This window comes from Sphaerodactylus townsendi, linkage group LG16, assembly GCF_021028975.2.
Source record: "Sphaerodactylus townsendi isolate TG3544 linkage group LG16, MPM_Stown_v2.3, whole genome shotgun sequence".
Taxonomy (NCBI): Eukaryota; Metazoa; Chordata; class Lepidosauria; order Squamata; family Sphaerodactylidae; genus Sphaerodactylus; species Sphaerodactylus townsendi.
Window position 1 is genome coordinate 24,556,456 of NC_059440.1, and position 26,910 is coordinate 24,583,365.

Sequence of the window (26,910 nt, forward strand, 5' to 3'; positions counted from 1 at the left end):
CATACCAATCTAGTCTGGCATACCAATCTAGTCTGGCAATTTCAACAGAAAGGAAGAAACCATGAAAATGAACAGAATTTGGCTGCCAGTGTTGAAAAACTCTAGAATCAAGACAGTGACTGATCAGCTCCACACAAACACAGGACAACTATAGACTATAGCACTCAAAAGGAACAAAGACCAGGATACTTCTATTCACATCCATTCACCTATTGACCTTGCTAGCTTCATTGTTACTCCCATGCTACAGACTTCTCTGTGACTCACATGCCAGGCTACTCTATTCAGATGGCCTCACCTTTTCACCTCACAGTATATATACTCCACTTGCTTTCCATTCCTACCATCAGATCCTCTGAAGATGCCAGCCACAGATGCAGGTGAAACGTCAGGAGAGAATGCTGCTAGAACACGGCCATACAGCCCGGAAACCACACAGCACCCTAGTCTGGCATCTTTTCCCCCCAATTGTGGCCAGTTAAATGCTCCCAGAAGGGCTACTGATAGGGCTGAGTGTGCCCTGTTGTAGCATCCCTAAGTAGTATTTATATAGGTATACTGCTCCTAAACATGGAGGTTCTGTTTAGCCATCATTGCTAACAGTCACAGATGGGACTGATCCTCTGTTAATGTGTCTAATCCCCATTGAAAGCCATCTGAGTGGGCATAACTGCTTTCTGTGTCGGGGAATTCCACACAGTTTTGTTTCCTTGCTATTGAATCGACCAGCCATGAATCTTTCTGGGTGCCTCCAAGTTTCACTATTTGGGAAGAGAGAGAATTTTTTTTTTGCTGTATCCACTTCCTCCACCCTGTACATAATATAATAAACCACTAACATAAATCCTTTCTTAGTCATCTTTTGACAAAGATGTGAATGCAAAGGATGACACAGCAATCTTCATGATCTGATGAGGATTTGAACACAAATCTCCCTGATCAAAAAAGAAAAAGAGAGAGTTTGCATTTATATCCCACTTCCCACCAACATATCCCACTTCTCTCAACCACAAGGAGTCTCAAAGCAGCTTACAATGTCCTTCCCTTCTTCTCCCCACCACTACCTTGCGAGGTTGGCGGGGCTGAGAGAGTTCTGACAGAACTGTGACTGGCCCAAAGTCACCCAGCAGGCTTCATGTGGAGGAGTGAGGAAAACAAACCCAGTTCTCCAGATTAGAGTCTGTGCTCATGTGGAGGAGCGGGGGATCAAACCCAGTTCTCCAAATTAGAATCCACCTGCTGTTAACCACTACACCAAGTTGGTTCTAGTACTCTACTCACTGCATGGAGGCACTAATTACATTAAACTACACTAAACACACCACAAAGACTCATGGTTTTCTTTAAGGCAGATCCCCTTAATGGTGCAAATATATATACGTTGCAGTGCTGATTGTACCCCAATGTACAATTTTTGCCTGCTTTTAACCTTTTTTGCTCGCTTTCTTAACCACCTAAAGGAAATTAGGCAGGTTATTTGGAATCAACAAATAATGTTTTAAAGACTGCGAACAGAAACTCAGAGATCCCAGGGATTATTCGTAGACTCATTAACTGAGGATTTAAAAGAGGGATATTATTGGAGACCCTCCCCCAAGCTTACGTTCAGGTGGGAGAGGGGAGAGGCGTGCCCGCTGGGCGAAGCCCCCACATCAAAGTGTAGTTTGAAACAGATGCAATGCCATTGTCCCCTTCGGAAAGGGCTTATTTTCTCCGGGTTCTCCCGGGAGCAGTCTTTAGACTAGTTCTGTTACATTCTGTACCTGTGCCATATTCCTGGTTGGTTACAATTGCCTCTATGGCAACCGCCATAGAAACCCAGGGCCCAATGCAAACAGGGTCAGCAAGCTCACTGCAGATAGGGCACATGCACTACTGTGGGCCAAACCCCCTTCCTGGCTACAGCTCTCCAGTTCAGCGTGATCTGGAAAATGTTCATGCACATTTCTGTTGCCCCTGTCTTTTGCATTTGAACTTTGGACGCAATCCTGCACTCAGCTAGGACTGAAGCTTGGAAACGTGGATTGAAACAGCTGTGTTGGTTTTGTTCAGGATTGTACCTTTTCTCAGGTGCAGGGGAACTGATGGACAGATGGAAGAAGAAGAAGAAGAAGAAGAAGAAGAAGAAGAAGAAGAAGAAGAAGAAGAAGAAGAAGAAGAAGAAGAAGAAGAAGAAGAAGAAGAAGAAGAAGAAGAAGAAGAAGAAGAAGAAGAAGAAGAAGAAAGAAGAAGAGAGGCAGGAGGAGGAGGAGGAGGAGGGAGGAGTTTGGAGTTTGGACCCCACCTTCTCTTCAGGTGGCTTTGCATAAGCTCCCTTTCTTCCTTCCTGGTCCCCTACAGCACCAGATGCCTCCTAGGAGGTTGGTGGGCTGAGAGAGTTCTGAAAGAACTGTGACTAACTCAAGGTCACCCAGCAGGAATGTAGAAGTGCAGAAACACATCTGGTTCACCAGATAAGCCTCTTCCACTCATGTGGAGGAGTGTGGAATCAAACCCAGTTCTCCAGATTAGAATCCATCTGTTCTTAACCACTATACCATGTTGGTAACTACATGGATTGACTCATGAAATAGTGGCAGAATGCAGGACTGTGAACTAACCAGAGGATCTTTTTTGTGGGACTTTGGAAAGAAAACACGGAGCTTTGTTTTTATGTATGGCAACAGCAGCCAGAATACTACATGCACAAAAATTGAAAACTCCAGCTACACATACTATAGAAGAATGGCTGGTGAAGGGATTAAAATTCGTGGAAACAGCCCAGCTTACTATGTTGCTTGAAAAAAGGATTTTTAATAAAATGATTAGACAACTGGAAACCTATGATAGAACATAAAGATAAAAAAAGAAAACAAGTGAACCGATAACTAGTGGTTTTGTAGGATGGACTTTTAAAAATTATAATCAGAAGAAGAAGAAGAAGAAGAAGAAGAAGAAGAAGAAGAAGAAGAAGAAGAAGAGTTTGGATTTATATCCCCCCTTTCTCTCCTGCAGGAGACTCAAAGGGGCTTACAATCTCCTTGCCCTTCCCCCCTCACAACAAACACCTGGTGGAGGTAGGTGGGGCTGAGAGAGCTCCGAGAAGCTGTGACTAGCCCAAGGTCACCCAGCTGGCATGTGTGGGAGTGTACAGGCTAACCTGAATTCTCCAGATAAGCCTCCACAACTCAGGCGGCAGAGCTGGGAATCAAACCCAGTTCCTCCAGATTAGATACACAAGCTCTTAACCTCCTACGCCACTGCTGCTACGCCACATCAAACTTGTGATGTTTATCCCATTATAAGTAATGTTTAGGAAGATTCAACTCTGTTTATGTTACTAAGGACCAAGAGGTATACTTATTTATAACGGATACTCAAGGCAGACAAAGTTGGCCTTCAATATATGTACATATCTATATTTGTACTTTCTGTAACTTTTTTTTTCAAAGGGTTTCTTAGGATAAATTATAAAAAATAAACACAAAAGAATGCAAGACTAGGTACTGAAATCCAGATCCAAGTTCCACTTTGCTATGGAGATCACTGAGGGACCTTCAGTCTAACTTACTTCACAGAGCCATTGTGAAGGTAAAACGGAGGAGGGAAAACCCACTTATGGCATCCTCAGCTGTTGAGTCCCTGACCTAGGCCCCTTCCGCACATGCAGAATAATGCACTTTCAATCCACTTTCAATGCACTTTGCAGCTGGATTTTACTGTGCGGAAGAGCAAAATCCGCTTGCAAACAATTGTAGAAGTGGATTGAAAGTGCATTATTCTGCATGTGCAGAAGGGTCCTTGGATGGCCCAAGTTAGCCTGACCTGGTCAGATCCCAGAAACCCAAGTAGGGTCAGTCTTGCTTAGTACGTGGTTGAGAGACCACCTAGGAAATCTAGGGTTGCTGTAGCAAGGCAGGCAATGGCAAACCACCTCTGTTTGTCCCTTATCTTCAAAACCCTATGAGGTCACTATAAATTAGCGGTGACGAGATGGCATTTTCCATCACCATCAAGCTACTTAGAGGAAGGACAAGATATAGCAGACTCCTGTGAGATTCTCTGCAAAATTACTCCAGATTATGCCTTTGGTAATCCACTGGAACTGCACTATGAATAGAGTTATAATCCCATTGCTATGTCTATTTCTTCTGATTGCCTTGGATGGATATGAATTGAGAGCCGTAAAGCGGGTAGCATGCTAGATGTGGGAGATCTTCACATGGTCCAAACGACTCTTGTGCTCAACTTGGCCTACCTCACAGTGGTGTTGTGAGGATAAAAATAGGGAAACCACTGATTCCACTTCTTGGAGGAGAAGAAGAAGAGTTGGATTTTCATCCCTCCTTTCTCTCCTGTAAGGAGACTCAAAGGGGCTTACAATCTCCTTGCCCTTCCCCCCTCACAACAAACACCTTGTGAGGTAGGTGGGGCTGAGAGAGCTCAGAAGAACTGTGACTAGCCCAAGGTCGCCCCACTGGTATGTGTTGGAGTGTGCAAGCTAATCTAGTTCACCAGATAAACTTCCACAGCTCAAGTGGCAGAGCGGGGAATCAAATCCGGTTCTCCAGATTAGAGTGCACCTGCTCTTAACCACTACAGCATGGTGGATGGATCAGTTTGTCCTCTTCCCTGATTTTCCTTGCTCTCTCTGCAGCCAGTCTTGGCCACCACAGGGGAAAGAATGAGGTTTGGTCTTTTGGCTGAGCTGAAGGTTGGAGAACTGCTACCAGTATAGATACACTGTACCAGTATGGGTACACTGGATGGATGAGTCCTGTCACCAATCAGATCACACCAGCTCTCCAAAAGGCTCCTCTTCCTTCTGGCTCTTCAGTAATTTGGCCTCTTTCTCTCTCCCCCACATTAAATTAAGTATTACAGCTTTTTAAGAATTACCTTACTGGATCCAAACCAAGGGTCATGGTAACCCAGTATCCCACATTCAAGAGTAGCTTGAGGTTCCCAGGAAAACCACAGCAAGGCACGAAAGCAATTCATGGATATCAATGTATATCCCCCCCCCCAACATTGGGTATTTAGAGGTAGATTGCCTCTAAACATGGAGGCTCCTTTTCACGGTCCTGGCTAATGGGCACTGACAAATGGACAACAGTTTGTTCAAGCCTTTCTGACAATGCCATATCTGGTTCATATCATTTCTTTGGGCAATTCGGTAAATCCCATGTGATTCATGCATTATATGGAAGGGGGGTTATTTTCCCCCTGATTTTCTACGCCCCCCCCCCCCCAATATCTTCAGGAGACCCAGTGGCCCAAGAGGCTACTATCTTGCCAGCGTCCAAATCAGAGTCAGCAAATCCACCAGGCCGTTTCCAGCCAGCCAGACGCTGCTCCCGAAGATGCAGCCCTACACTTTTGTCCCGAGCATCTGGTACTCAGAGAGGTAGACTGCCCTTGACCATGCATGCAGGATCCATTTGACCAGCGTGCCTGACAGCCAGCCACAGATACACGATCATTTTAGCTGGCATTGCTCCAATTCCCCAACCCCCTTTTGAAACCCCCTACCTGGGGAGCCCCTCCACACCTGGCGATTAAGCAGCCAGTAAGTTCACGAATGCTTGAAAACCCACTCACTTCAAGGAGCGAAAGGATATGTCAAGGAACTAATTTCAAGGAAATTTCAGGGAACTCATTTCACCATCCTATGCATGTTCACTTGGAAAGATGCCCCCACTGAATGCAGGGGCGCTGTCTTCTGAACTGGGGAGTCGGATTGGGCTGCACTGGTCTCCAGAACCTGGGGTTCCTTCCAGCTTGGCTTGCTGCAGATCTGACACAGACTCCCTCCTCCCTGCCAGAACTGGTCCCTCCCCAGGCGCTGTTCTGTGGGGCACCTCGGTGCCCTGGGCACCCGCTCCCCTCTCCCCACCCCTTTCCCCTCCCTACCTGGCTGGAACGGTAGCTGTGTGGGTGCGTCTGTCTGCCAAAGGGGTCGAGGCATGGGTACCAAATGGCACGGGCAGGGCAGGTTGGCTGCTCTCTGGGTAGGTCCTCCCCCCTTCCCCCCCAGTAAGTTGCCAGGGCTGGGTTGGGAGGACCGGCTTCCTCCTTCCCCTCCCCACCCGAAGGCAGCGGTGCCTTTTTTTAACCCTTGCCTGCCCTGCTGGCTCTGGGAAAAGGCGCCTTTTGGCGGAGAGCAGGCGGGAAAGAGGAGAGGAAAGGAGCGGGGAGGAAAGAATAAAGGGGGGGAGGTTTCCAGAAGCCCTCCAACAAACCCACCTTGGTATCAGCCCCCCTCCAACTAGCCCACCCCCCAGCATCATCCCCCACCCTCAGTCCGCATCTCAGTTTCCAAACTGTTGCAAAAACGCACACGATCCAGGAGCGAGTTGGGCAGGTGTCATGCATGGGCAGGTGTCATTGCCCCCCCCGGGGGTCTTTACCTTGGCGGATGGGGGAAAAAACGGGGAGCCTGCCTCAGTTTCTGCTCCAGCCCTTCCTAACCGTCCCGAGGGAATCGCTTCCGCACGGCCGGACTGAAAAGCGCAGCTTCCACGGAGGAGAACCCGTTTGCGACGGATCTGCTTCCCTGGACCCCGACCGAAAGCTTGGGATGCTGCGGGAACCGGTCTGTTCACACGGCGTTAGAGACACGAATGCGGAGACAAGCAACACATTCTCTCCCGAACGTATATGCAAGAGCCGGGGGGTAGCGGGGAAGCAGAGACTGTGATGATGATGGTGATGATGATGATGAATGTTATTGGTGTTGTTTCATTTTAACCTTTAATGGCATATAAATTATTAGTATGTTTCCATTTAAAAGAGAAAACTTTTAAAACATTTAAATACGGGTGTTTATTGCTGTTGTTATTATTAGCAATATTACAGTAATACTAAAGAGTACTGATAAGTGATCAGCATAATAAAACCTCACCAATCAAGCCTTTATTGGCATAACAAACAGTAAAAAAAATACAGCAAGACTATGTATTGATATTTGTTATGCTGATGGATTACCAATATATTGTGGATGTATTGCTAATATACTGATGTATTGTTAGTGTATTGATAGTATGAATTTAGTACTGATGTATTGATATGTATTATGTAGTGCTGCTGTTATTGTTGTTAGTTCATTGTTAGGCTTGGGGTGTTTAAGGCGCCATCGGAAATTTCATTCTTATTGTGTAGTTTTTATGTATGTTATTAGTATTTACTTTGTTGCAATGCGTGTTGTTTTATTATGTTGTTAGCCGCCCTGAGCCCTTCGGGGACAGAGCGGGGTATAAATCGAATTACAAATACAAAATACAAAATGTTAAGTAAACAATTGCGGCTAGCTTTTGATCATTTGCCACCATCATTCAAAAGGAAGGATCTTATCCAGAAAGTAATCTAAATAAGTCAGGGAGCTCAGTTAAAAATAAAGGAGTAAGTCTCACATACCATAAGTATAATAATATAAATATAATAATAATAATATCATCAAACCCTCCCAGAATCCAGATTCTCCCCCAAAGTCCCAGATTCTCCCCCAAAGTCCCTTGTAAGGGGGTCGGAACTATGTCTTCCGACTCCCTTACAACACCGCCCCAATCCCCAAAAGACCCCTTTCACAACTTTTTTCAAGCAGCGGCGTCAAAATAGACGTTTTATTCCCCCCCCCCCCAAAAAAAAACAGAGAAAGCCTAAAAATGTCTTAGGGGGCATTGTTAGCAGGACAAGCCATCCACCCACCTACCCAGGAACCCCCAAGATCAGTGCATATGACAATCTATTTAGAACGGGTCAAGATACCTGGGGGGCAAAAAATTGTGAAATTAACTCTGTTTCTCTGTTTCTGCCTGCCCCCCGTTTGGCTGCCTTATGCCTGTTCCTGGTTTTTGCATGCGGTCCCCACCCCGCCCCCCCCGTGGGTGCCTGCTGGGGCGGGTTCATTTCATCTTTAACGCCCTCTCTTTGCAGACAGGGGGGCAGAGATTTTGGCGACCCCCTTCCCGATCCGGCAGCCTTCCAACTAGCGGGTGTGTGTGCGTGTGTGCAAATGAAACCCTCAACAGAAGAGCTCAGAAGGCAACGGAGGGAAGCCAAGAAATAGAGGCAGGCTCATCTTCATTAATAATAATCATAATCATAATAATCATAATAATAATCGCTAGATATTCGCGCTTTGTGCAATCGAATTGAAAAACAGAAATCGCTCCATAAAGTCACTCTTCAAGCGGTTCTGGAGACTGGCCGGATTCTGCACTTGCAATCTTCTACAACGAATCATTTGATCCGAATCTAGTGCGAATCCACATGTGAACGGAGTGCTCGATCCCTGTCGGAATCCAGCAGTCTTGAAAAGTCCCAGTCTGGCGTCAAACGGGACCTTCTAATCTCGGCTGAATCTCTCGATCCGAATCTACTAATCTAATTAGGAATCCAAATTGCCCTTGGGAAACTCGAATCCCATTTAAAGAAATCTAAGTCAGGGCCTTTCCTGCATCCTACTGTGTGTGTGTGCGTGTGTTTGTGTGTGTGTGTGTGTGTGGGGGGGGGGAGATAGTTGCAAACAAGAACACACCTATATGCTGTTGCGGACAAAACAAGACTCATTGGAAAAGACAATAAGGCTAGGAAAAGTTGAAAGCAGGAAAAGAGGAAAACCCAAGATGTGATAGATTGACTCTGTAAAGGCAGCCTCGGTTTGCAAGACCTGAGCAAGGCTGTCAATGACAGAACCATTTGGAAGGCATTGATTCATAGGTCCCTTCCACACACGCAGAATAATGCACTTTCAATGCACTTTGCAGTTGGTTTTTACTGTGCGGAAGAGCAAACTCCAACCAACTGTGAAAGTGGATTGAAAGTACCTTATTCTGCAAGCGTGGAAGGGGCTGGAAGCGACTGGATGGTGCTTAAAAGGCGCTCAAAACAAACTCCCTTAATGGAAACTACATCTCCCAAGATGCCTTGGGCTCCGCCCACCTTTTCCAGTGAGGGCACTTCCGGTCTGGGAAAGCGGCGGTTGAGTGGCAGGCGCCTTGGAAGCCGGCGGGAGGATCTCGCCTCTGGCGGCAGCTGAGCCCGCCGTTTCTTCCCGCCCAACCGAGACCCACCGGGGTGGGGGGCGTGGGGGGCGTGGAGGGGGGGGCGGGGGCTTTATTGTCCCGGGTGGTGGGGGGCGAAGGAAGAAGAGAGAGAAAGAGAAGTGGCAAATAGCTTCGCCCTGCTGGAGAAGGAGGAGGGCCATTTATCCCCCCCCCCCCAATTATACTCTTAAGTCTTAAGGGGAAACAGCTCATTTTTGGGAGGAGGGGGTGTCTGATTCTGAAATTGGGTCTCCCCATTCTTACAGCTCCCCCTGATCTATTGAATATGTTTTCCAAACTGGGGGTGAAGTTGTCCCTTTTCCTAGAAGAATCACCTCTCCCCCCTCCCCTTTTAAGGAAGTGAATATATTATGCTCCCATCTATATATTAAGAGGAGGTATCAATTTCTTCTTTTTATTACAGTAGTGAATCTAGTATGCTCCCATGCAAATATATGTACAAAGAGGAAGCAGGCTTTTTCTTTTTTTGAGTAGTGTACATAGTATACCCCCATATGTATATTAAGGGGAAGTGGGGTCATTTTTCTGAAAGTTGGGCATATAATATGGTCCCCTATATATATTAAGGGGAAGAGGGCTATCTCTAAAAGGTTTTCTCGGGCTTGTTTCCTTTAGCTTTCTCAGCACAGACTGCTGGTGCTGGGTCTTGGGAGGGTAACTTTGATTGCAAACAGTCACACCTGTTGCCTCCTGCCTCCCCCCCCCCCAAAAAAAGACCAGGTGATGGGGCCAGGCAACGGGAAGCCAATGCACACCTGCACATTTGTGACTCTGGCTCGGACTTTCCTGTTTGACTGAACTGGGCAGCGCCTTCCCCTCTTCCCCCATCCCCTCCTGTCATTCGGGCAGCATGAATTTTTCAGAGTGTTTTAAACTCTCCAGCCAGCTATGCAAGTTTTCTCCGGATGGAAAGTTCCTGGTGAGCAACGGCCGGCTGGGTGTTGCAATATTATGTGGGGGGTGGGATGTACAAGAAGGCAATTAGATATGCATTTGTGGTTGAGAGAGGATTTGAACCTTGATTTTGGCAATAAAAGCATTTTAAGCCACAGTTATTTGAAAAAACTTGTATGGTAGCTGAGGTAGATATGACTGATGTCTAGAAGAATAATATAGATTCTGGTTTTTGTTTGGTGGTTTTTGCAGGACTGTTAGCCAAGCAAAACCGTATTTATTCCTGCAAGGGAATAAAATCTGCCAACCCCCTCCACCAAGCACCCATTAAGACATAACTTTAAAAAACTTGTTTATACTTATACTTTATGACTGTTGCCAGATTTCATTTTTAAAGAACTGACAGTTCTACATACAATGGTTTTCATCAGTGGTGATGTGAAGAAGAACAGTTTGGATCTATACCCCCCCCCCCCCTTTTCTCCTGTAAGGAGTCTCAAGGCGGTTTACAAACTCCTTTCCCTTCCTCTCCCTACAACAGACACCTTGTGAGGTAGGTGGGATGGAGGGAGTTTGAACAAAGTGTGCCTAGCCCAAAGTCACCCAGCAGGATGGTGGAGGAGTGGGGAAACAAATCTGAGACAACTGCTCATTTGGAGGAGTGGGGAATCAAACCCAGTTCTCCAGATTAGAGCCCGTCTTCTCTTAACTATTACACTGTACTGGCTGTCTGCTTTGTAAAGGTTTCACCCTAACTGAGTAAAATGACCTCCAAGACAGTTTTACAACAGATTAAAATGTTACACCCTCCTCAGCTTCTTGTATCTGTTGATGGTACATGTTTTTTGCTTGAAGTTTAGTATGCCGAATTGCTGTAGTAAAGAAGGAAAAATAAGCCATGAAACATGATCTTGAGTTTTGGTGGAAGCTTAACTTTCTGGCATCTCAAACCTTAAAACTGGACAGGTTCGTGGAGGAGCAGGTGATCCTCTGGCTACCTTGGTTCCAAGCTATGTTTGAATTGCACTGGCAACTAGTGGAGGGGGTTTTAACATTGGTAAGATACATTCCAACCGACCAGGATGGCCCAGGTTACCAGAGATTGATTGACTCAATAAAGGAAGCTAGTGCCTTCAGTTTTCAAATCCTGAGCAAGGTTGTTAAAGTTTTGAAGGCCATTTATCGGTTGCCATAAGTCGGAGGTGACTTGCCAGCATTTAACACACACATACACACACAACAAATTCCCAAGAATGAATCTTAGCTGGCAAATAAATTTAGTTGGCGGACAATGAATCAAAGTATTCTACTTGCTGGATGCCCTAATATATTATTGTATAGAACAGGGGTCTGCAACCTGTGGCTCTCCAGATGTTCATGGACTATGAATCCCATCAGCCACTGCCAATTGGCCATGCTGGCAGGGGCTGATGGGAATTGTAGTCCGTGAACATCTGGAGAGCCACAGGTTGCAGACCCCTGGTATAGAATGACCTTGTTTGCGGTTTCAGACAGAATATTGCTGTTGTGCTTATACTAAAGATTCTGGGGCTCAACGCCTATGTTTTACCACTGAGCTAAATCTCTTCACGTGTCATAAGCAAGCTATTGAAATTTTTGCTTCCGACCAGGCCTCAGGCGTGCAGTACCGTTTGGTGGTCCGCAGCACAAACACGCTTCAAATTCTGCAGCTCTTCACCTGCCTGGATCAAATCCAGCACATCGAGTGGTCTTCGGATTCGCTGTTTATATTATGTGCAATGTACAAGCGTGGGATTGTGCAGGTAAGAACTAGTACAGTTCTCTCCTGGAACTTTTCAGCGACGGGTATTTTGTTCTGTGTTTATTGCTGAGGAAGCTCATGTTTTCATTTGGACTGGGGTGGAGGAGAAATACGGGAAAACTTTGATCTTCCCCATGTCCTTTCTTCACTGCTGTTTATTCTGTACAGATTTTTGTCCTTAGGAGCCCCACAATCTTCAGAAGGAATACGCTGAAGGTCAGAAGAGGTCCCTTTTTTCCTCTAGCACCAGTAGAAATTTTTAAAAGGTCCATTCGCTTGTATCGCTTTACATCAGTCCCCTTATATGTAAAATGGGAATCTTAGGTCAGTCTTAAGATGCATCAAAGTAACAATTGGAAAGCAGTCTTGAAAGCAAGACTGTGGTAGGCACTAGCCTATTGCACCTACCTCGGTCAGTAGTTTTTGACCCCAAATAAATGAGATAGTCCTACAGCTGCCCTTCTGAGCTAACCTGGAAGCAGTATTTACACTCCATAAATAAGAATGCCACTGTTTAAAATCCTGTTATAAACACCTGTTTCCAAATGAGAAACGTGATTTGTACATGATGAATAAACCCTCTCAAATTTCACTTTTAAAATTAGTAGGTAAATTTAGTACTATAAGTAAAGAGCACTGTAACACCCTTAAAAGCTTACAAATTTGTTATGGGTCCCCCCTCCCTCCCCAATAGACCTTTATCTGAAGATTTCTGGTGAAGGCTTAGAAACGTATTGTCGAAGGCTTTCACAGCCGGAATCACTGGGGTGCTGGGTGGTTTCCGGGCTGCATGGCCATGTTCTAGTAGCGTTTTCTCCTGACATTTCGCCTGCATCTGTGGCTGGCTTCTTCAGAGGATCCTCTGAAGATGCCAGCCACAGATACAGGCGAAACGTCAGGAGAAAACGCTACTAGAACACGGCCATGCAGCCCGGAAACCACCCAGCACCCCAGCTTAGAAACGTTTTTGCCACAACAAATGCTTCGGCATGCAATATGACTCTGCTGACTTTGCAATTCCTTAAGCTGGAAGTGGCTTACCGCTGTAAGGGGATCCAGCGCCAGTCTTTCATGGTCTTCGGTGATTGATTTTTCTCCGAGCTGCCAAATGATGTGTTGAGAGGATGTAGGAAAGTCTTTATTTGTTCTGTGATGACCGTTCCTCCTGTCTTGGCTCAGGTCTGGTCCTTGGAGCAACCCGACTGGCACTGCAAGGTCGATGAAGGCTCAGCGGGACTGGTGGCTTCTTGCTGGAGTCCGGACGGCCGTCACATTCTCAACACCACCGAATTCCACGTAAGTGTAAAGTTGGGGCTGCTCCTTCAAGATATCAAATGTTGCCGTCTGTGCCCTTGTCCCTAAAATAGCCCGAAGCACTCAAAGCTGCAGTGTGGTGTTCTTCCTGGGGGGCTTTTTTTTAAAAAAAAGAACAGATACTCTGCACTTGTTATTTCTTTATAGTTGTCTTTGCAGTGTTTTTGGACAGAACACAGAACTTGCTTTCAATGTGGGGATGCAAAGTTTAAAGGGAGGCTGATTTTAAATTGGAGAATTTCGGCAATCCGCTGTCTGTCACTCATCCCCCCCACCCCCATTAGTGTGGGGATGATGATTGTGATTTGCATAAAGAAGTGGTTGTCCGGGTTACTGGAGTGCGATATATATGATCGGTCCAAAGCACCATCTAACATCATGTCTACTAGGGAAGGTATCTACCCCTGCCTTGCCAAAAATACAAACTCACTTCCTTACCTAGTCTGGGGTGGGGGTTGTACCTCTCGCAGATATGAAGTCTGTTGAGAGCCAGCCTGGTGTAGTGGTTAAGAGCAGGTGGATTCTAATCTGGAGAACTGGGTTTGATTCCTCACTCCTCCACCTGAGTGGCAGAGGCTTATCTGGTGAGCCAGATGTGTTTCCGCACTCCTACATTCCTGCTGGGTGACCTTGGGCTAGTCACAGTTCTTTGGAGCTCTCTCAGCCCCACCTGTCTCACAAGGTGTCTTTTGTGGGGAGAGGAAGGGAAAGGAGCTTGCAAGCCTCCTCGAGTCTCCTTACAGGAGAGAAAGGTGGGGTATAAATCCAAATTCTTCTTACCTAGTCTGGGTGCGGGGGCTTTACCTCCAGCAAATAGGCAGTCTGTTAGCTAGCAGAGCGAGAGCCCATGTGCTGTAGTGGTTAGAGAGGCAGGCTTTTCTCTGGCTCTCTGATGAAGAAGGGTCTTAACGCCTGTAGTCTGAAAACCCCTTAAACGGAGATGCCGAGGGTTGACCCTGGCATCTTCTGCATATAAAGCATGGCATGTGTCCTTCCACTGAGTTCTGGCATTCGTAAAAAAAAATTACTTGATGTTTATGGGCTGCTTTTTCTGAACGCTTGTACCTGTCTGCATGCGTTTTCTCAGCAGGTCTTTCAGCCAGATGGATTGCCAGGCCTGGGTGGTTATCCAACAGTGCAGGCAAATAGGAGTTTCCTGTGCAGCATGTTGTCACTTCCTCCTTTAATCACTTGCCTCTTCAGGGGGGAAAGCGGGCATGCGGCTTCATAACTGTGAAGTGTCCAGTTCTGTGTCCAGTACTGTGTCCAGTTCTGGTCGCCGCATCTCAAAAAGGATATTGAAGAGATAGAAAAAGTGCAGAGAAGGGCAACAAGGATGATTGAGGGACTGGAGCACCTTCCCTATGAGGAGAGGCTGCAGCGATTGGGACTCTTTAGTTTGGAGAGGAGGCGGCTGAGGGGGGATATGATTGAAGTCTACAAAATTATGCATGGGGTAGAAAATGTTGACAGAGAGAAATTTTTCTCTCTTTCTCACAATACTAGAACCAGGGGGCATTCATTGAAAATGCTGGGGGGAAGAATTAGGACTAATAAAAGGAAACACTTCTTCACGCAACGTGTGATTGGTGTTTGGAATATGCTGCCACAGGGGTGGTGATGGCCACTAACCTGGATAGCTTTAAAAGGGGCTTGGACAGATTTATGGAGGAGAAGTCGATCTATGGCTACCAATCTTGATCCTCCTTGATCTGAGATTGCAAATGCCTTAACAGACCAGGTGCTCGGGAGCAACAGCCGCAGAAGGCCATTGCATTCACATCCTACATGTGAGCTCCCAAAGGCACCTGGTGGGCCACTGCGAGTAGCAGAGAGCTGGACTAGATGGACTTTGGTCTGATCCAGCTGGCTTGTTCTTACGTTCTTATGTTCTTAACTGTGGGAAGTTTTAGCAGGGTGAAAACTACTCCTGTTATTCACCCTTATTTCTCTAGTAAAATACATACCTGATCACCAACCCAGATACAGTTTAAGGAACTGACTTGGTGGGCTGATGCTTCTGCATGCCACATGGTGCTTCCAAATAGCACATGTAAGCGGGGGCGGGTGGATGAGTATTTGTTACCAGCCCGCAGAACTCCATTTGACCCTTCCGGGTTTTCATTAAGCCTTTGCCAAGTTGGCCTGTGTGTTTTCGGATAGACTCTCTCCCCAGTTGTAAGCAAAGTTGCTAAATTAACTTGCGGCAGACAGCTGGCCAGGATATTCCAGCGTCTGCATTGCATTTCTCTCAGGTCCTCTAAATCCAGTGGCTACCAGAGCAGACAGCGGACTACTGTTTTGAAACAGGCACTTCCTGGACATTTAATATCACTGCATTTGATTCCTTCGTCCAGTTTGGAAAAGTTTAAAGATTCACTTCCAATTCTACACGTGTTGTGGAAGTCTGACACTTTGTGAAGCACCATACTAATTATTTCTCATGCTTGCGATCTCCTACGTTGCTGTGTGAATGCTGGGATTGGTTTCTAGCTGTGGCGTGGTGGCAGTGGCAATGGGATGGGTGGCACCATAGGGTTCTGCACTAGTATATGTGTTTTGCCATAAAGTCATAAATGATGGCGATCTCGTAGGGTTCTCAAGGCAGGGGTGGTTTGCCATTTCCTGACTTCGGGTCACGTCCCTGGTCTGACAGATGGGAAATCCAACATGGGAAATCCAACAAAACCCCTCCTAGAAGTTGAGGCCAGCACACAGAATTGGGCTGAGATTTTACAGGTCTGCTGCAAATGATTTATTCCAAACCGAACGTCGCTTTTCACACGACCCCCTTTTTTGTATTAACTACTTTGACTGCAATGTATTGCAATCTGTGGGAGCAGCAGTGGCGTAGGAGGTTAAGAGCTCATGTATCTAATCTGGAGGAACCGGGTTTGATTCCCAGCTCTGCCGCCTGAGCTGTGGAGGCTTATCTGGGGAATTCAGATTAGCCTGTGCACTCCCACACACGCCAGCTGGGTGACCTTGGGCTAGTCACGGCTCTTCTGAGCTCTCTCAGCCCCACCCACCTCACAGGGTGTTTGTTGTGAGGGGGGAAGGGCAAGGAGATTGTAAGCCCCTTTGAGTCTCCTGCAGGAGAGAAAAGGGGGATATAAATCCAACCTCCTCCTCCTCCTCCTCTTCTTCTTCTTCTTCTTCTTCTTCTTCTTCTTCTTCTTCTTCTTCTTCTTCTTCTTCTTCATAAAGTGTTGGATAATTCAATCACAGAGTCTGTTTAATTTAGGAATGCTTCCTTCTCCCTACTTCCTATCAGTGTTATAGCTACATTTGTTTGGCCTCTTATTAAGAAGGCAACTCCTAGGACCGTGATGGCGAACCTTTTCGAGACTGAGTGCCCAAACTGCAACCCAAAACCCAACACGGCAATTTAACCTGAATACTGAGGTTTTCGTTTAGAAAGAAATGGTTGGCTCTGAAGCATGCGTTACTTGGGAGTAAGCTTGGTGGTAGTTGTTGGCTTTGCTTTGAAGCAACCGGGCAACTCTTTGAACGGGTGAATCACGACCCTAGGAGGGTTTACTCAGAAGCAAGCAACCGAGCTTACTCCCAGGTAAAGGATTGCGCTTTAGTTCTTTGCGTGAAAATCAGTGGGGTTTAACAGCACTTAACAGGGTTACCTACACTGCTTCCCCAAAACTAGGTCTCAGGTTTATTGCTAATAATTGAGCCCAGCGGCCAAGGACAGCCTAGATGTGTGTGTATGGGGGGGGCGATTTCCCCCCCCCACATGACGAACTCTGTGCCCACGTGCCCACAGAGAGGGCTCTGAGTGCCACCTCTGGCACCCGTGCCATAGGTTCGTCATCACTGTCCTAGGAGCAGCGTTACCTTCCTCTCTGTCTTGACTGTACTTCTTTCCATTTCTTTCATCTTCTCTCCTTGTGCTTTCTGAGCAGCTGAATGAATATTCAGAAGCCGGATTCTTGGATTTGGAGGGATTTGAATGGCAAGTTATTATGTGGTGTGATCTCTGTTTTGTCTGGACTTGAGGACTAGGAGGAGGCAATAATAATTGAAGGCACTGCTGAAGGGAAGGTGATTGGCAGGCCTTGTGTCTTCGAGAAGGTTGGGATGCCCGGCGCCTATTCCCAGGTTGCCGTAATGGCTTGGTGTGCTTTCCGCAGGCACCTCATGGTGGCAGAGCTGCGTCCTTGTTTGTCAGTGCAGACCCAGTGTCACTCATTAGCATCTGTAGCACAAGAATATTTTAATGTCAGTTTGAATGGCTGTTATTGCCCTGGCCGAGTCCATCTCCAGCTGTTAGACTCGGCTGGCTGTAGCTCTCAAGGCTAATGTGAGACAAAGGTTTCCAAGGGTTTTGCATAATAAAAATGCAAGCGGGAACACTGGTAGATCTATACTTGTGGATGTCTCATGGAAGAATGCTTTTGTTGCCAATGAAGGTACGACAGCAGCGTGTACAAGAACGCCTATGTAGATTTTTTTTTTGGCTGAGGCTCTAATCTGTACTCACCGTAAATGCCTATGTTGGTTGAAAAATACTTTCTGTCGAGGAATGTGTCCTCGTAATCCTCCGAAATCTTGTGCTGACAGACGCAGCTATGCAAGGGACCCGGTGACCTAGTCAAGTCTGGGACAAAAGTTGACAGTCACTTGAGACGCACGGTTGTTCGGGCGTGGGCTCTGCGTGTTGCAGATCGGCAGCCTTGCCACCTGCCCACGGATGTCAAGAGTTTTGGGGCGAAGTTTCTTAGCCTTCAGACTTGTTTATCACGTTCCTGTCTAAATGTTTCTTGTTTCCCAGCTGTTTTTAGACTATTTTAAAAATGCCCCTGGTTCTGGATTGCCTCGCTCTCTCTGCCTTGCACCTCGCTGCAAAACAACAGCTGTACACTCTTTGGTAGGATGTGGGCTTGAAACTTTTAGTCAAGCTGATATCTTCCGCTAGAGGGCGAGGTCTGTTACGGAAAGGTTGGTCAGACGAGAAGCTTCCGGAGTTGATAAATCTTACTGTGTTTTTATTGTTTCAGGCAGGTATATATAATGGATTCAAGGTTCAGGAAAAGAGATTCCCCCTAAACGTTAGGAAGAACTTTCTGACTGTCAGGACTGTTTGATGGTGGAATTCACTGCCTCGGAGAGTGGTGAAGTCTCCTTCTTGGGAGGTTTTTAAGCAGAGGCTGAACATATGTTGGGAGTGCTTTGATTGTGTGTTCCTGCATGGCAGGGCGTTGGACTTGATGGCCCTTGTGGTCTCTTCCAACTTTATGATTCTGTGATTCCACAAGGATGGAAAGGGACCTCTGGGACACAATTTGAAATCTCTTCTGTCAGAGCAGCTGGCTACGAGCCATCTTCCTCTCTTTTCCTATGCTCTGATCAAGCTTTTAACACCAGACCAAATCTGCCTTTGGAAGGTGAGCAGGGACCAGAGAGAAGGAGCCGATATGCATGCAGAGAATCCATGGGCACCCAAAACAGACATATGACTCTTCAGGCATACAAATCATGCCTCTGATACCTGTCTCTTCCAACTCTATGATTCCGTGTTGGCCTGAGGTAGAAGAATTAGATTCAAGTCTAGTAGAACCTTGAAGACCAACAAGATTTCCAGGGTATAACCTTTCAAGAGTCAAAGCTCATTAGGTGTAAGTAGGAAGCTTTGGCGTTCAAAGGCTTATCAATTGGAAATCTTGTTGGTCTTCAACGTACTGCTTTTCTGTGACTTTATTGTAATACTGTATGTGAATGTTCCCTTTGTGAGTGTTCTCCTCATGTCTATAACGCGGAGCAAAAAAACACACAACTTAAATTCCTTGAAGCATTCTCATGTGTTTTTGTGTTACACATTTTATCTCTATCCAAACTGTGCCATGTGCCACCCAAGGGTTTTTTGAACAAGGTTCCCACTCCTGCGTTTCATTTGCAAGAATAAACAGATGCTTCCCGTGTCTCTTTCTCTCTCTTTCCAACAGCTGCGGATAACTGTCTGGTCCTTGTGTACCAAATCTGTGTCTTATATCAAATATCCAAAGGCCTGTCAGCAGGGTAAGTGGAGCTACCGAAATTCACAAAGGGCATTTTTCCCCCCTTCATTGTTACCATTTTCTGTGTACATTGAAGCTGAGGGCTCTGCAGAAGGTACACATTTGATCCAGAGAGGCTTGGGGTGCAAAATGGTATCTAATCCATTCGGTTGTCTCAGATTCAGGCACCTGTCAAAACGGTAAGTAGCTGTAAAATAAAAATACGACCCGCACGATTGCTGCCTGGACAGTTGGTTGATGGAGAAACAGGGTAGGAATTAGATCGTCTGAATCTCCTATATAGGGACCTTATTTGTTGGTTAATTTTAATACATTCCTTGTCAAACCAGGATTTTTTTTGAACTTCCTGTATCTCCTCTGGGATGGTCTTTGCTTATCAAAGAATTTGTCAATTGGGTAATTAAGTTGTCAAACAGCTCTATCCCCACTCCTGGACTGTTTGCTTTAATTATCCCCGATTTTAAATGGGAAATAAAAGGCAATTTTATAAAAGCTTTAAAAGTGGCCTCAGTTTGTGATGACCACTTCAAACGGAGATGTAGATCATTGTTGATGGATTCAGGATTTGTGGTAGACTCAACAGAAAGAGAAAACACTACAGGGAGATGGTCACTCAAGGCATAATCATCGACAACAAACTGGGAAATTGAACCTAAAAGTTGAGGGGAAACAAGGACATAATCTATCACACTACAACCATTGGCTGACATAAAAGTAAAGCCATCTGCATTAGAGAACTTTCTCAAACCATTCAACCAAAGTTTGTTGAAACGCATAGCAAATGTGGCTAAATTAAGACCTGCAAAATTGCTGATTTGATCTTTTGATTGCCGAACTGCAGGAGTAAATAAAAATGGTATTACTTCGGAGTCACAGGTCACACTGTCCAATAAAGAGTACACACAGTTGCCCACTCTAGCATTAAAATCACCAGCCAAAATTATTTCAATAGAGGGAAAGTTGTTTTCCAGGGTATTGTTTGAGCTGTGCCTCAGCCCTGGATCCTGCTGCTGGAAAATATTGATCAGGAATATTTCCCAAGTATTTTTTTTCTCAATTTATATGCCACCTCACGGGCTCAGGGCGGCTTCCAACATATAAAACATATGTTCCCCCTGACTGGCATTACCCTTTGAGAGTTCTGAACCACTGAGAAAATGTATGTTGTCGAACGGCAGCGTAGGGTTGCTCTATTTTCAGACAGTTTGGCCCTCGATTTGTAAGTATCTCGATTGATCCGTCAGTTTTGGTACAGCCATGAACTGGTGGGAAAATATTCTCACCTGTAGTTTACAAATAGAAATGTCACCATTTATAAAGGTGCATCCCCCCCCCCCTCCTAGTCCCTGTTCCTTGAGGTCATTCCAGAATGGAAATCTAAACAAAAGTTGTGGTTTTTGTGGCTGTCCAGAAAAGCATTTTATACCACTTAACCCATGACTAGAGGAGCTGGGAATGGAGTGTCCTGGATCATGGTTTTGTTTTCCTTTCTCACACCCCGCACACCCAGAGGCTCTCTGCTCTTGAAATCTTGACAGCTCTGGAGTGACAATGGGGGCACTTAGAGCCTCGAAGAGTTGAGCAAGCCTCTTGGCTGCCACTCGAGAGCAACTAATACAGGACCCTTTGTGCGAAACCACTCAAGATAAACCTGAGCCAAGGAATAACAAAACCGTGCTTTGAATGACACCCAAGAAACAATGTCGTTTTCTATCTGGGTTTTGTTTTCCTTCTCTTTGCCCTTTTACTGTTTTTCCTTTCCAAGGAGAGCTGGAAACGTGGTATCGGTTGTCCTGCCTTCCCTTCACTTTGACCTCTTCCCCCTCCCCCCTTTCCTTTTGGCAGGAATAGCATTCACGAAAGATGGCCGCTATATGGCTCTGGCAGAGCGGAGAGACTGTAAGGATTACATCAGCCTCTTTGTCTGCAGCGATTGGCAGCTTCTGAGGGTAAAGAAAGCCCACTCTTGAGTTTTGTTCGCTAGGCCCTGGCACATCTATTGCCATAAACAAGATCTGGTAGAAATTTCATGCTCCCAAGATATTGTGAGTGGGTGACTGGGTTGGACCCTCGCTTTGTAAGAACATAAGAACATAAGAACAAGCCAGCTGGATCAGACCAAAGTCCATCTAGTCCAGCTCTCTGCTACTCGCAGTGGCCCACCAGGTGCCTTTGGGAGCTCACGTGCAGGAGGTGAAAGCAATGGCCTTCTACGGCTGTTGCTCCCGAGCACCTGGTCTGTTAAGGCATTTGCAATCTCAGATCAAGGAGGATCAAGATTGGTAGCCATAAATCGACTTCTCCTCCATAAATCTGTCCAAGGCCCTTTTAAAGCTATCCAGGTTAGTGGCCATCACCACCTCCTGTGGCAGCATATTCCAAACACCAATCACACGTTGCGTGAAGAAGTGTTTCCTTTTATTAGTCCTAATTCTTCCCCCCAGCATTTTCAATGGATGCCCCCTGGTTCTAGTATTGTGAGAAAGAGAGAAAAATTTCTCTCTGTCAACATTTTCTGCCCCATGCATAATTTTGTAGACTTCAATCATATCCCCCCTCAGCCGCCTCCTCTCCAAACTAAAGAGTCCCAAACGCTGCAGCCTCTCCTCATAGGGAAGGTGCTCCAGTCCCTCAATCATCCTCGTTGCCCTTCTCTGCACTTTTTCTATCTCCTCAATATCCTTTTTGAGATGCGGCGACCAGAACTGGACACAGTACTCCAAGTGCGGTCGCACCATGTACCCCACCTCTACCTCTCTCCTGGCATTTTCAGGGTTTAGACTTAGAATCATAGAGTTGGAAGAGACCCCAAGGACCATCCAGTCCAACCCCCTGCAATGCAGGAACACACAATCAAAGCACTCCTCTCAGATGGCCATCCAGCCTCTCTTTAAAAACCTCCAAAGAAGGAGACTCCACCACACTCCAAGGGAGTGCATGCCACTGTCGAACAGCCCTGATTGTCAGGAAGTTTTTCCTGATGTTTAGATGGACTCTCTTTTCCGTCACCTTGAACCCATTACTCCTGGCCCTAGTCCTTGGAGCAGCAGAAAACAAGCTTGCTCCCTCACCAACATGACATCCCTCCAAACATCTAAACATGACCATCGTGTCACCTCTTAACCTCTTCAACTGTGGGTAATGCTAATTATCCTTTGCTGATCGCCTTCAAACTCCTGACCGAGCATTAATAAGTAATGGAAATATATTTTTTTCTTGTCTTTGTTCCCGGAAGCATTTCGACACTGAGACACAAGACATAGCTGGAATTGAATGGGCCCCTAATGGTTGTGTGCTGGCTGTGTGGGACACCTGCCTTGAGGTGAGGGAAATGTACAGGTGAACATTTGCATCAAACGTGTTAACCTTTTAAGGGAACAGATGTAGAAAAATGGTAGTGGAAAGTGCCGTCAAATCACAGCCAACTTGCAGTGTTTTCAGGGCAAGAGATGTTCAGAGGTGGTTTGCCATTGTCTATGAGGTGGCCGGGGCTGAAGAACTGTGACTAGCCCAAGGTCACCCAGCTGGCATGTGTTGGAGTGCACAAGCTAATCCAATTTGCCAGATAAGCCTCCACAGCTCAAGTGGCAGAACGGGGAATCAAACCTGGTTCTCCAGATTCAAGTGCACCTGCTCTTAACCACTAATTGTTTCCTGCTTTGTGCCTAGAAATGTCACATCCTTAAAATCTAAGCAGTTGTCAGTTTAAAGATTTAAACTTCTGTTTCAGTATAAAATCTTGCTGTATTCCCTCGACGGCCGTCTGCTGTCCACGTACCGGGCCTATGAATGGTCACTTGGCATTAAATCTGTCTCCTGGAGCCCTAGCAGCCAATTCTTGGCAATCGGCAGTTATGATGAAAAGGTAAAAAAAAACCCATAACACTTCATCCTGATGTGGAGGTGAGGGAGAGAGAGAGAGCGAGCGCATGAATATATGGTGTGTGCTTACCTTTGGCTTGTTGCTCTTTCGATCAGGTGCGCATTCTGAACCACGTGACTTGGAAAAAAATTGCAGATTTTGAGCATCCCGTAACGGTTGCTAGCCCAAAGACAGTAAGTAGAGAAATGGGAGGGGAACATGTTAGAAGATCAGGGGTCATTTATAATGCTTGTGTTTGTATATCCCTTTGGAATGTACCAAATGTTCCATATATGCTATCTCAATAATAATTTTTAAGTCTTTATCTGATCATTCAGCATTATTGCCTCCATATCGCAGATTATTGAGAAGGAGAGTTTGTGGCTGAGGCGGCATTATAATCTGGGACTGATTTTTCACGAGGCAGTTCCTCCTGGCCATTCTGCTACACCAGACAGTCAGTGGTGGAGGCTGACATTTTTGGTTATCTTTAGAAGAAGAAGAGTTTGGATTTATACCCCACCTTTCTCTCCTGTAATGAGACTCAAGGGGGCTTACAAGCTCCTTTCCCTTCCTCTCCCCACAACAGACACCTTGTGAGGTAGGTGCGGCTGAGAGAGTTTGGAAGAACTGTGACTAGCCCAAGGTCACCCAGCAGGAATGTAGGGCAATCTGGTCCATGAGAGTCTGCCACTCACGTGGAGGAAAGGGGAATCAAACCCAGTTCTCCAGATTAGAGTCCTCCACTCTTAACCACTACACCACGGTGGCTTTAGCACAGATTCAGAGGGGTTGGGAGATAGGGTGACTTGCATGGGCCCTGTTGCAAAAACATGGGCATTCGGCTCTCTTCATAGAGGAGTGTTGTGCTTTTGATCTGCAGGCACTGTTTTCCTTTTGATCACATGAACTAGTTGTGATTTTCTGGTGGAATAATAGTTAAGAGATCTGACCCCCCCCCCCCGCCCCCCCCCCCAAAAAATATCACCAGCTGGCTGGCTGTAGCCTGTGTCTTCATCAGATATCTTGGTACTTAGCCCCTGTTGTTGTCTACATGCCTGTTTCTGTACAGATCCCCATTCCAGCTTAGTAGTGCTGTTACATTAAAAATCTGGCTTGTTTTCCCCCCTCTGTAGGTCGTGTATAAAGAAACAGAAAAGTCGCCAGCGGTGGAAATGGACAAACTTCTTTTCCCTCCTTCCAAGACAGAGGCAAGCTCTCTCTTCAGCACAAAGAGTAAATGTACGTACGAGAAGCATGGCAGAGTGCCCACCTTATCCTTAGGGTATGGTTTAATTCAGCCTGTTGGAGGATTATGGGCTATGCTTTTAGCAAACTGTAAAATGGGCCTCGCTTGTGTTAAATCCAGTTTTTATTTCGAACCAAGTTAGTTTGGGAGGTGACGCTGAGTACAAGGCAATTCTTAATCTGCTTTGACTGCCCTGTGGCGTTTATGTACCTTTCACCTTAAACAAACAGGTCCTGCAACTGCTTGGCAGCACCTAGGTTTCCTGATCTTGCTGATGTAACTCTCCATCTGTGCAGAAGTAAAGAGCTTTGACTATTAGAAGAAGAAGAGTTTGGATTTATATCCCCCAAAGGGGCTTACAATCGCCTTTCCCTTCTCCCCCCCAACAACAAACACCCTGTGAGGTGGGTGGGGCTGAGAAAGCTCCGAAAAGCTGTGACTAGCCCAAGCTCACCCAGTTGGGTGTGTGTTGAAGTGCACAGGCTAATCTAGTTCCCCAGATAAACCTCCACAGCTCAAGTGGCAGAGCGGGGAATCAAACCCGGTTCCCCAGATTAGAGTGCACCTGTTTTTAACCACTACGCCACTGCTATTAGGAGAGAAATACTCCAGCAAAACAGATCAGAGTAATGAGAAAAGACAAATGTTGCAGTCCTGTGCAGAGTAACTTCATCCTAAAACCATGAGTTTAGACTGGATTAATGCTGCCTAGAAGTGTGGAAGGGGGAGGGGCTATGCATTCCCTAAATAAACCAATCAAGTTGCAACATTCTTATTTATTGATCAAGGGTCTAGAATTGTTCATTGTTTCAGCTGACAGTATATCCCACCCCTCACTTAAATTTCAGATGAAATCACTCCGCTCCCTGTTTCTTTGCATAATGTCAAACCAGCAGCCGATCGAGCAAATCCTAGAATTGGAGTTGGAATGCTGGCTTTCAGCTCAGATAACTGTTTCCTGGCAACCAGAAATGGTTAGTTTCTAGGGACCGTACTATAAGTGGGTGGGATGGCCTCATGTGCTTCACTTTGGGGAGGGCATTCTTGTGCTATTAAAACATCTTGGGGGTGGCAAAGTGAAATGGTTATAGGATTGCTCCTTTGACCTTCCTTGCTATTAACAGACATGGGATACCGGGCAATGCTTCGTACCCTATACTCTACACTTCGGAAGCTGCTCGGGTTCTTCAGTCATTTCCCCCAAAGGTGATAAGAATTGTCTGCTTGTAAAAGCTGAGTATATTGCTGATTACTGATATACAGGATTGTCTTCTATTGGCTAGGGAGTTTCTAGTGGAAATGCGCTAGTTGGTCCAGGTCCTTTCTTCCTCATTGCTGCAGGAGGGTGATGGATCTTGAGGCCTTTCCCACTTGTTCAGTTGCAAGCTGGGAATCTGAAGTGCTCTTCCTGTTCCTTTCTAACAGATAACATCCCTAATGCTGTCTGGATCTGGGACATGCAACAGATGAAACTGTTTGTGGTCTTGGAGCAGCTGTGTACCGTTCAACTATTTCAGTGGGATCCCCAGCAGTCTCGACTTGCCATATGCACTGCAAATAGCAGAGTATATCTATGGTCCCCGGCCGGATGTGTGTCTGTACAGGTGCCAATGGAAGGTAAAGAATCCTGTAGCTGCCACTACTGCTGAGTCAGGCCTAGTAGCAGTTCACACAGATAATTGTCCAGCTCTTTTTTGGGCAGCAGGGAATCAACCAGTGCATCTCTGAATGTTGTATGCTTCGTACTCTGGTGTGGTGTAGAAGTGTCTTTTGTAGGCAGACTAGGGGCATAAAGTGATGACTCAGGGATTTGGGCAAGTTGTTAATCAAGCTGTTTTGTGTGTGCAGGTGACTTCCAGGTGATTTCTCTGTGCTGGCACTCCAGTGGGAATTCTTTGGCTCTCATGAGTAAGGAAAATTTCTGCTTGTGTTACTTGGAAAGCGAGGCAGAAGAGGTGAAATAGCAGCACCAAAAGAAAGCTCAAAGCAAAAATGGGAACTTGACGAATGGATTTGGCAGTGCTCTGTGGGAGGAAGCTCCTGATGGGTTTGTGGTGAACTCTGTTTAGCACGGGAAAATGGTGTAATTTAAACTTCTGTATAGATGTGGCAGCACTAATCAGTTGCTATGTGATAGGCTTTCTTTAAATGAACGGGGCCAGGCAGACTAAAAAGTAGCAAATTGATCTTCAGCTTTGAGACCACTGGGTTTTAATACAGTGTATTTTTTTGAGTATATAAATTATTTAGTTGTCCTGAAATGTCAATAAACAATTTGATTATGTAAACATCACTTGTTTGAACCAAAGCTCTACAACACTTGGCATTCCTGCTGCCTGTTTTATCTTATTTTATTGCCCTGAGAACCTAAGGGCAGTTGCTTTCCAATGAAGCAAACTACCTGGAAGTTGAAATGGCAAAATGCTGAATTCCAGGGGCTGAAGCAAGGTCACTGAGGAAGACTCTGGAGGCACCTGATGAGTCATTCATGGCACATTATCATGCAGATTCTCTAGATCTGGCCTAATAAGCCAGGACTTCTTGCATGAGGCAAATTTATATTTTTGCTAGTTGCCTTAAATGCCCGTAGGCAGAAAAGCAACTGAGATACAAAGACCAAAGAGAGCGGGGAAATGTCAGATACCTACTTCTGCAGGAAAATGGAAAAATACAAGCGCCAGATGGATTGATGAATTATGTGATGAAGTAACTGTGGTGGGTGCAGAGAAAAA

At 46.0% G+C, this 26,910-nt stretch overlaps 2 protein-coding genes across 3 annotated transcripts in view; one reads left to right on the forward strand and one right to left on the reverse strand.

Moving 5' to 3' along the window:
• TP73 (tumor protein p73) overlaps positions 1-5,946 on the reverse strand; it is a 68,066-nt gene extending 62,120 nt beyond the window's left edge. The window contains exon 1 of the mRNA XM_048519449.1: positions 5,893-5,946. The gene's annotated coding sequence lies outside the window, so the exon portion shown is untranslated. The remainder of the gene's footprint in view (positions 1-5,892) is intronic.
• Positions 5,947-8,955: 3,009 nt separating this feature from the next.
• WRAP73 (WD repeat containing, antisense to TP73) lies at positions 8,956-26,466 on the forward strand. 2 transcript variants are annotated; one of them, XM_048519022.1, is made up of 12 exons: positions 8,956-9,966; positions 11,573-11,725; positions 12,904-13,020; positions 18,996-19,068; positions 20,913-21,016; positions 22,303-22,389; positions 22,798-22,932; positions 23,046-23,123; positions 24,066-24,171; positions 25,027-25,152; positions 25,604-25,795; positions 26,027-26,466. In XM_048519022.1, the coding sequence occupies exons 1-12, from the start codon at positions 9,898-9,900 to the stop codon at positions 26,140-26,142; spliced, it is 1,356 nt and encodes a 451-aa protein (XP_048374979.1). In that variant the 5' UTR covers positions 8,956-9,897; the 3' UTR covers positions 26,143-26,466. The 2 variants fall into 2 exon arrangements, with proteins under 2 accessions (XP_048374979.1, XP_048374980.1); XM_048519023.1 differs by lacking the exon at positions 25,027-25,152.
• Positions 26,467-26,910: the final 444 nt, after the last annotated feature.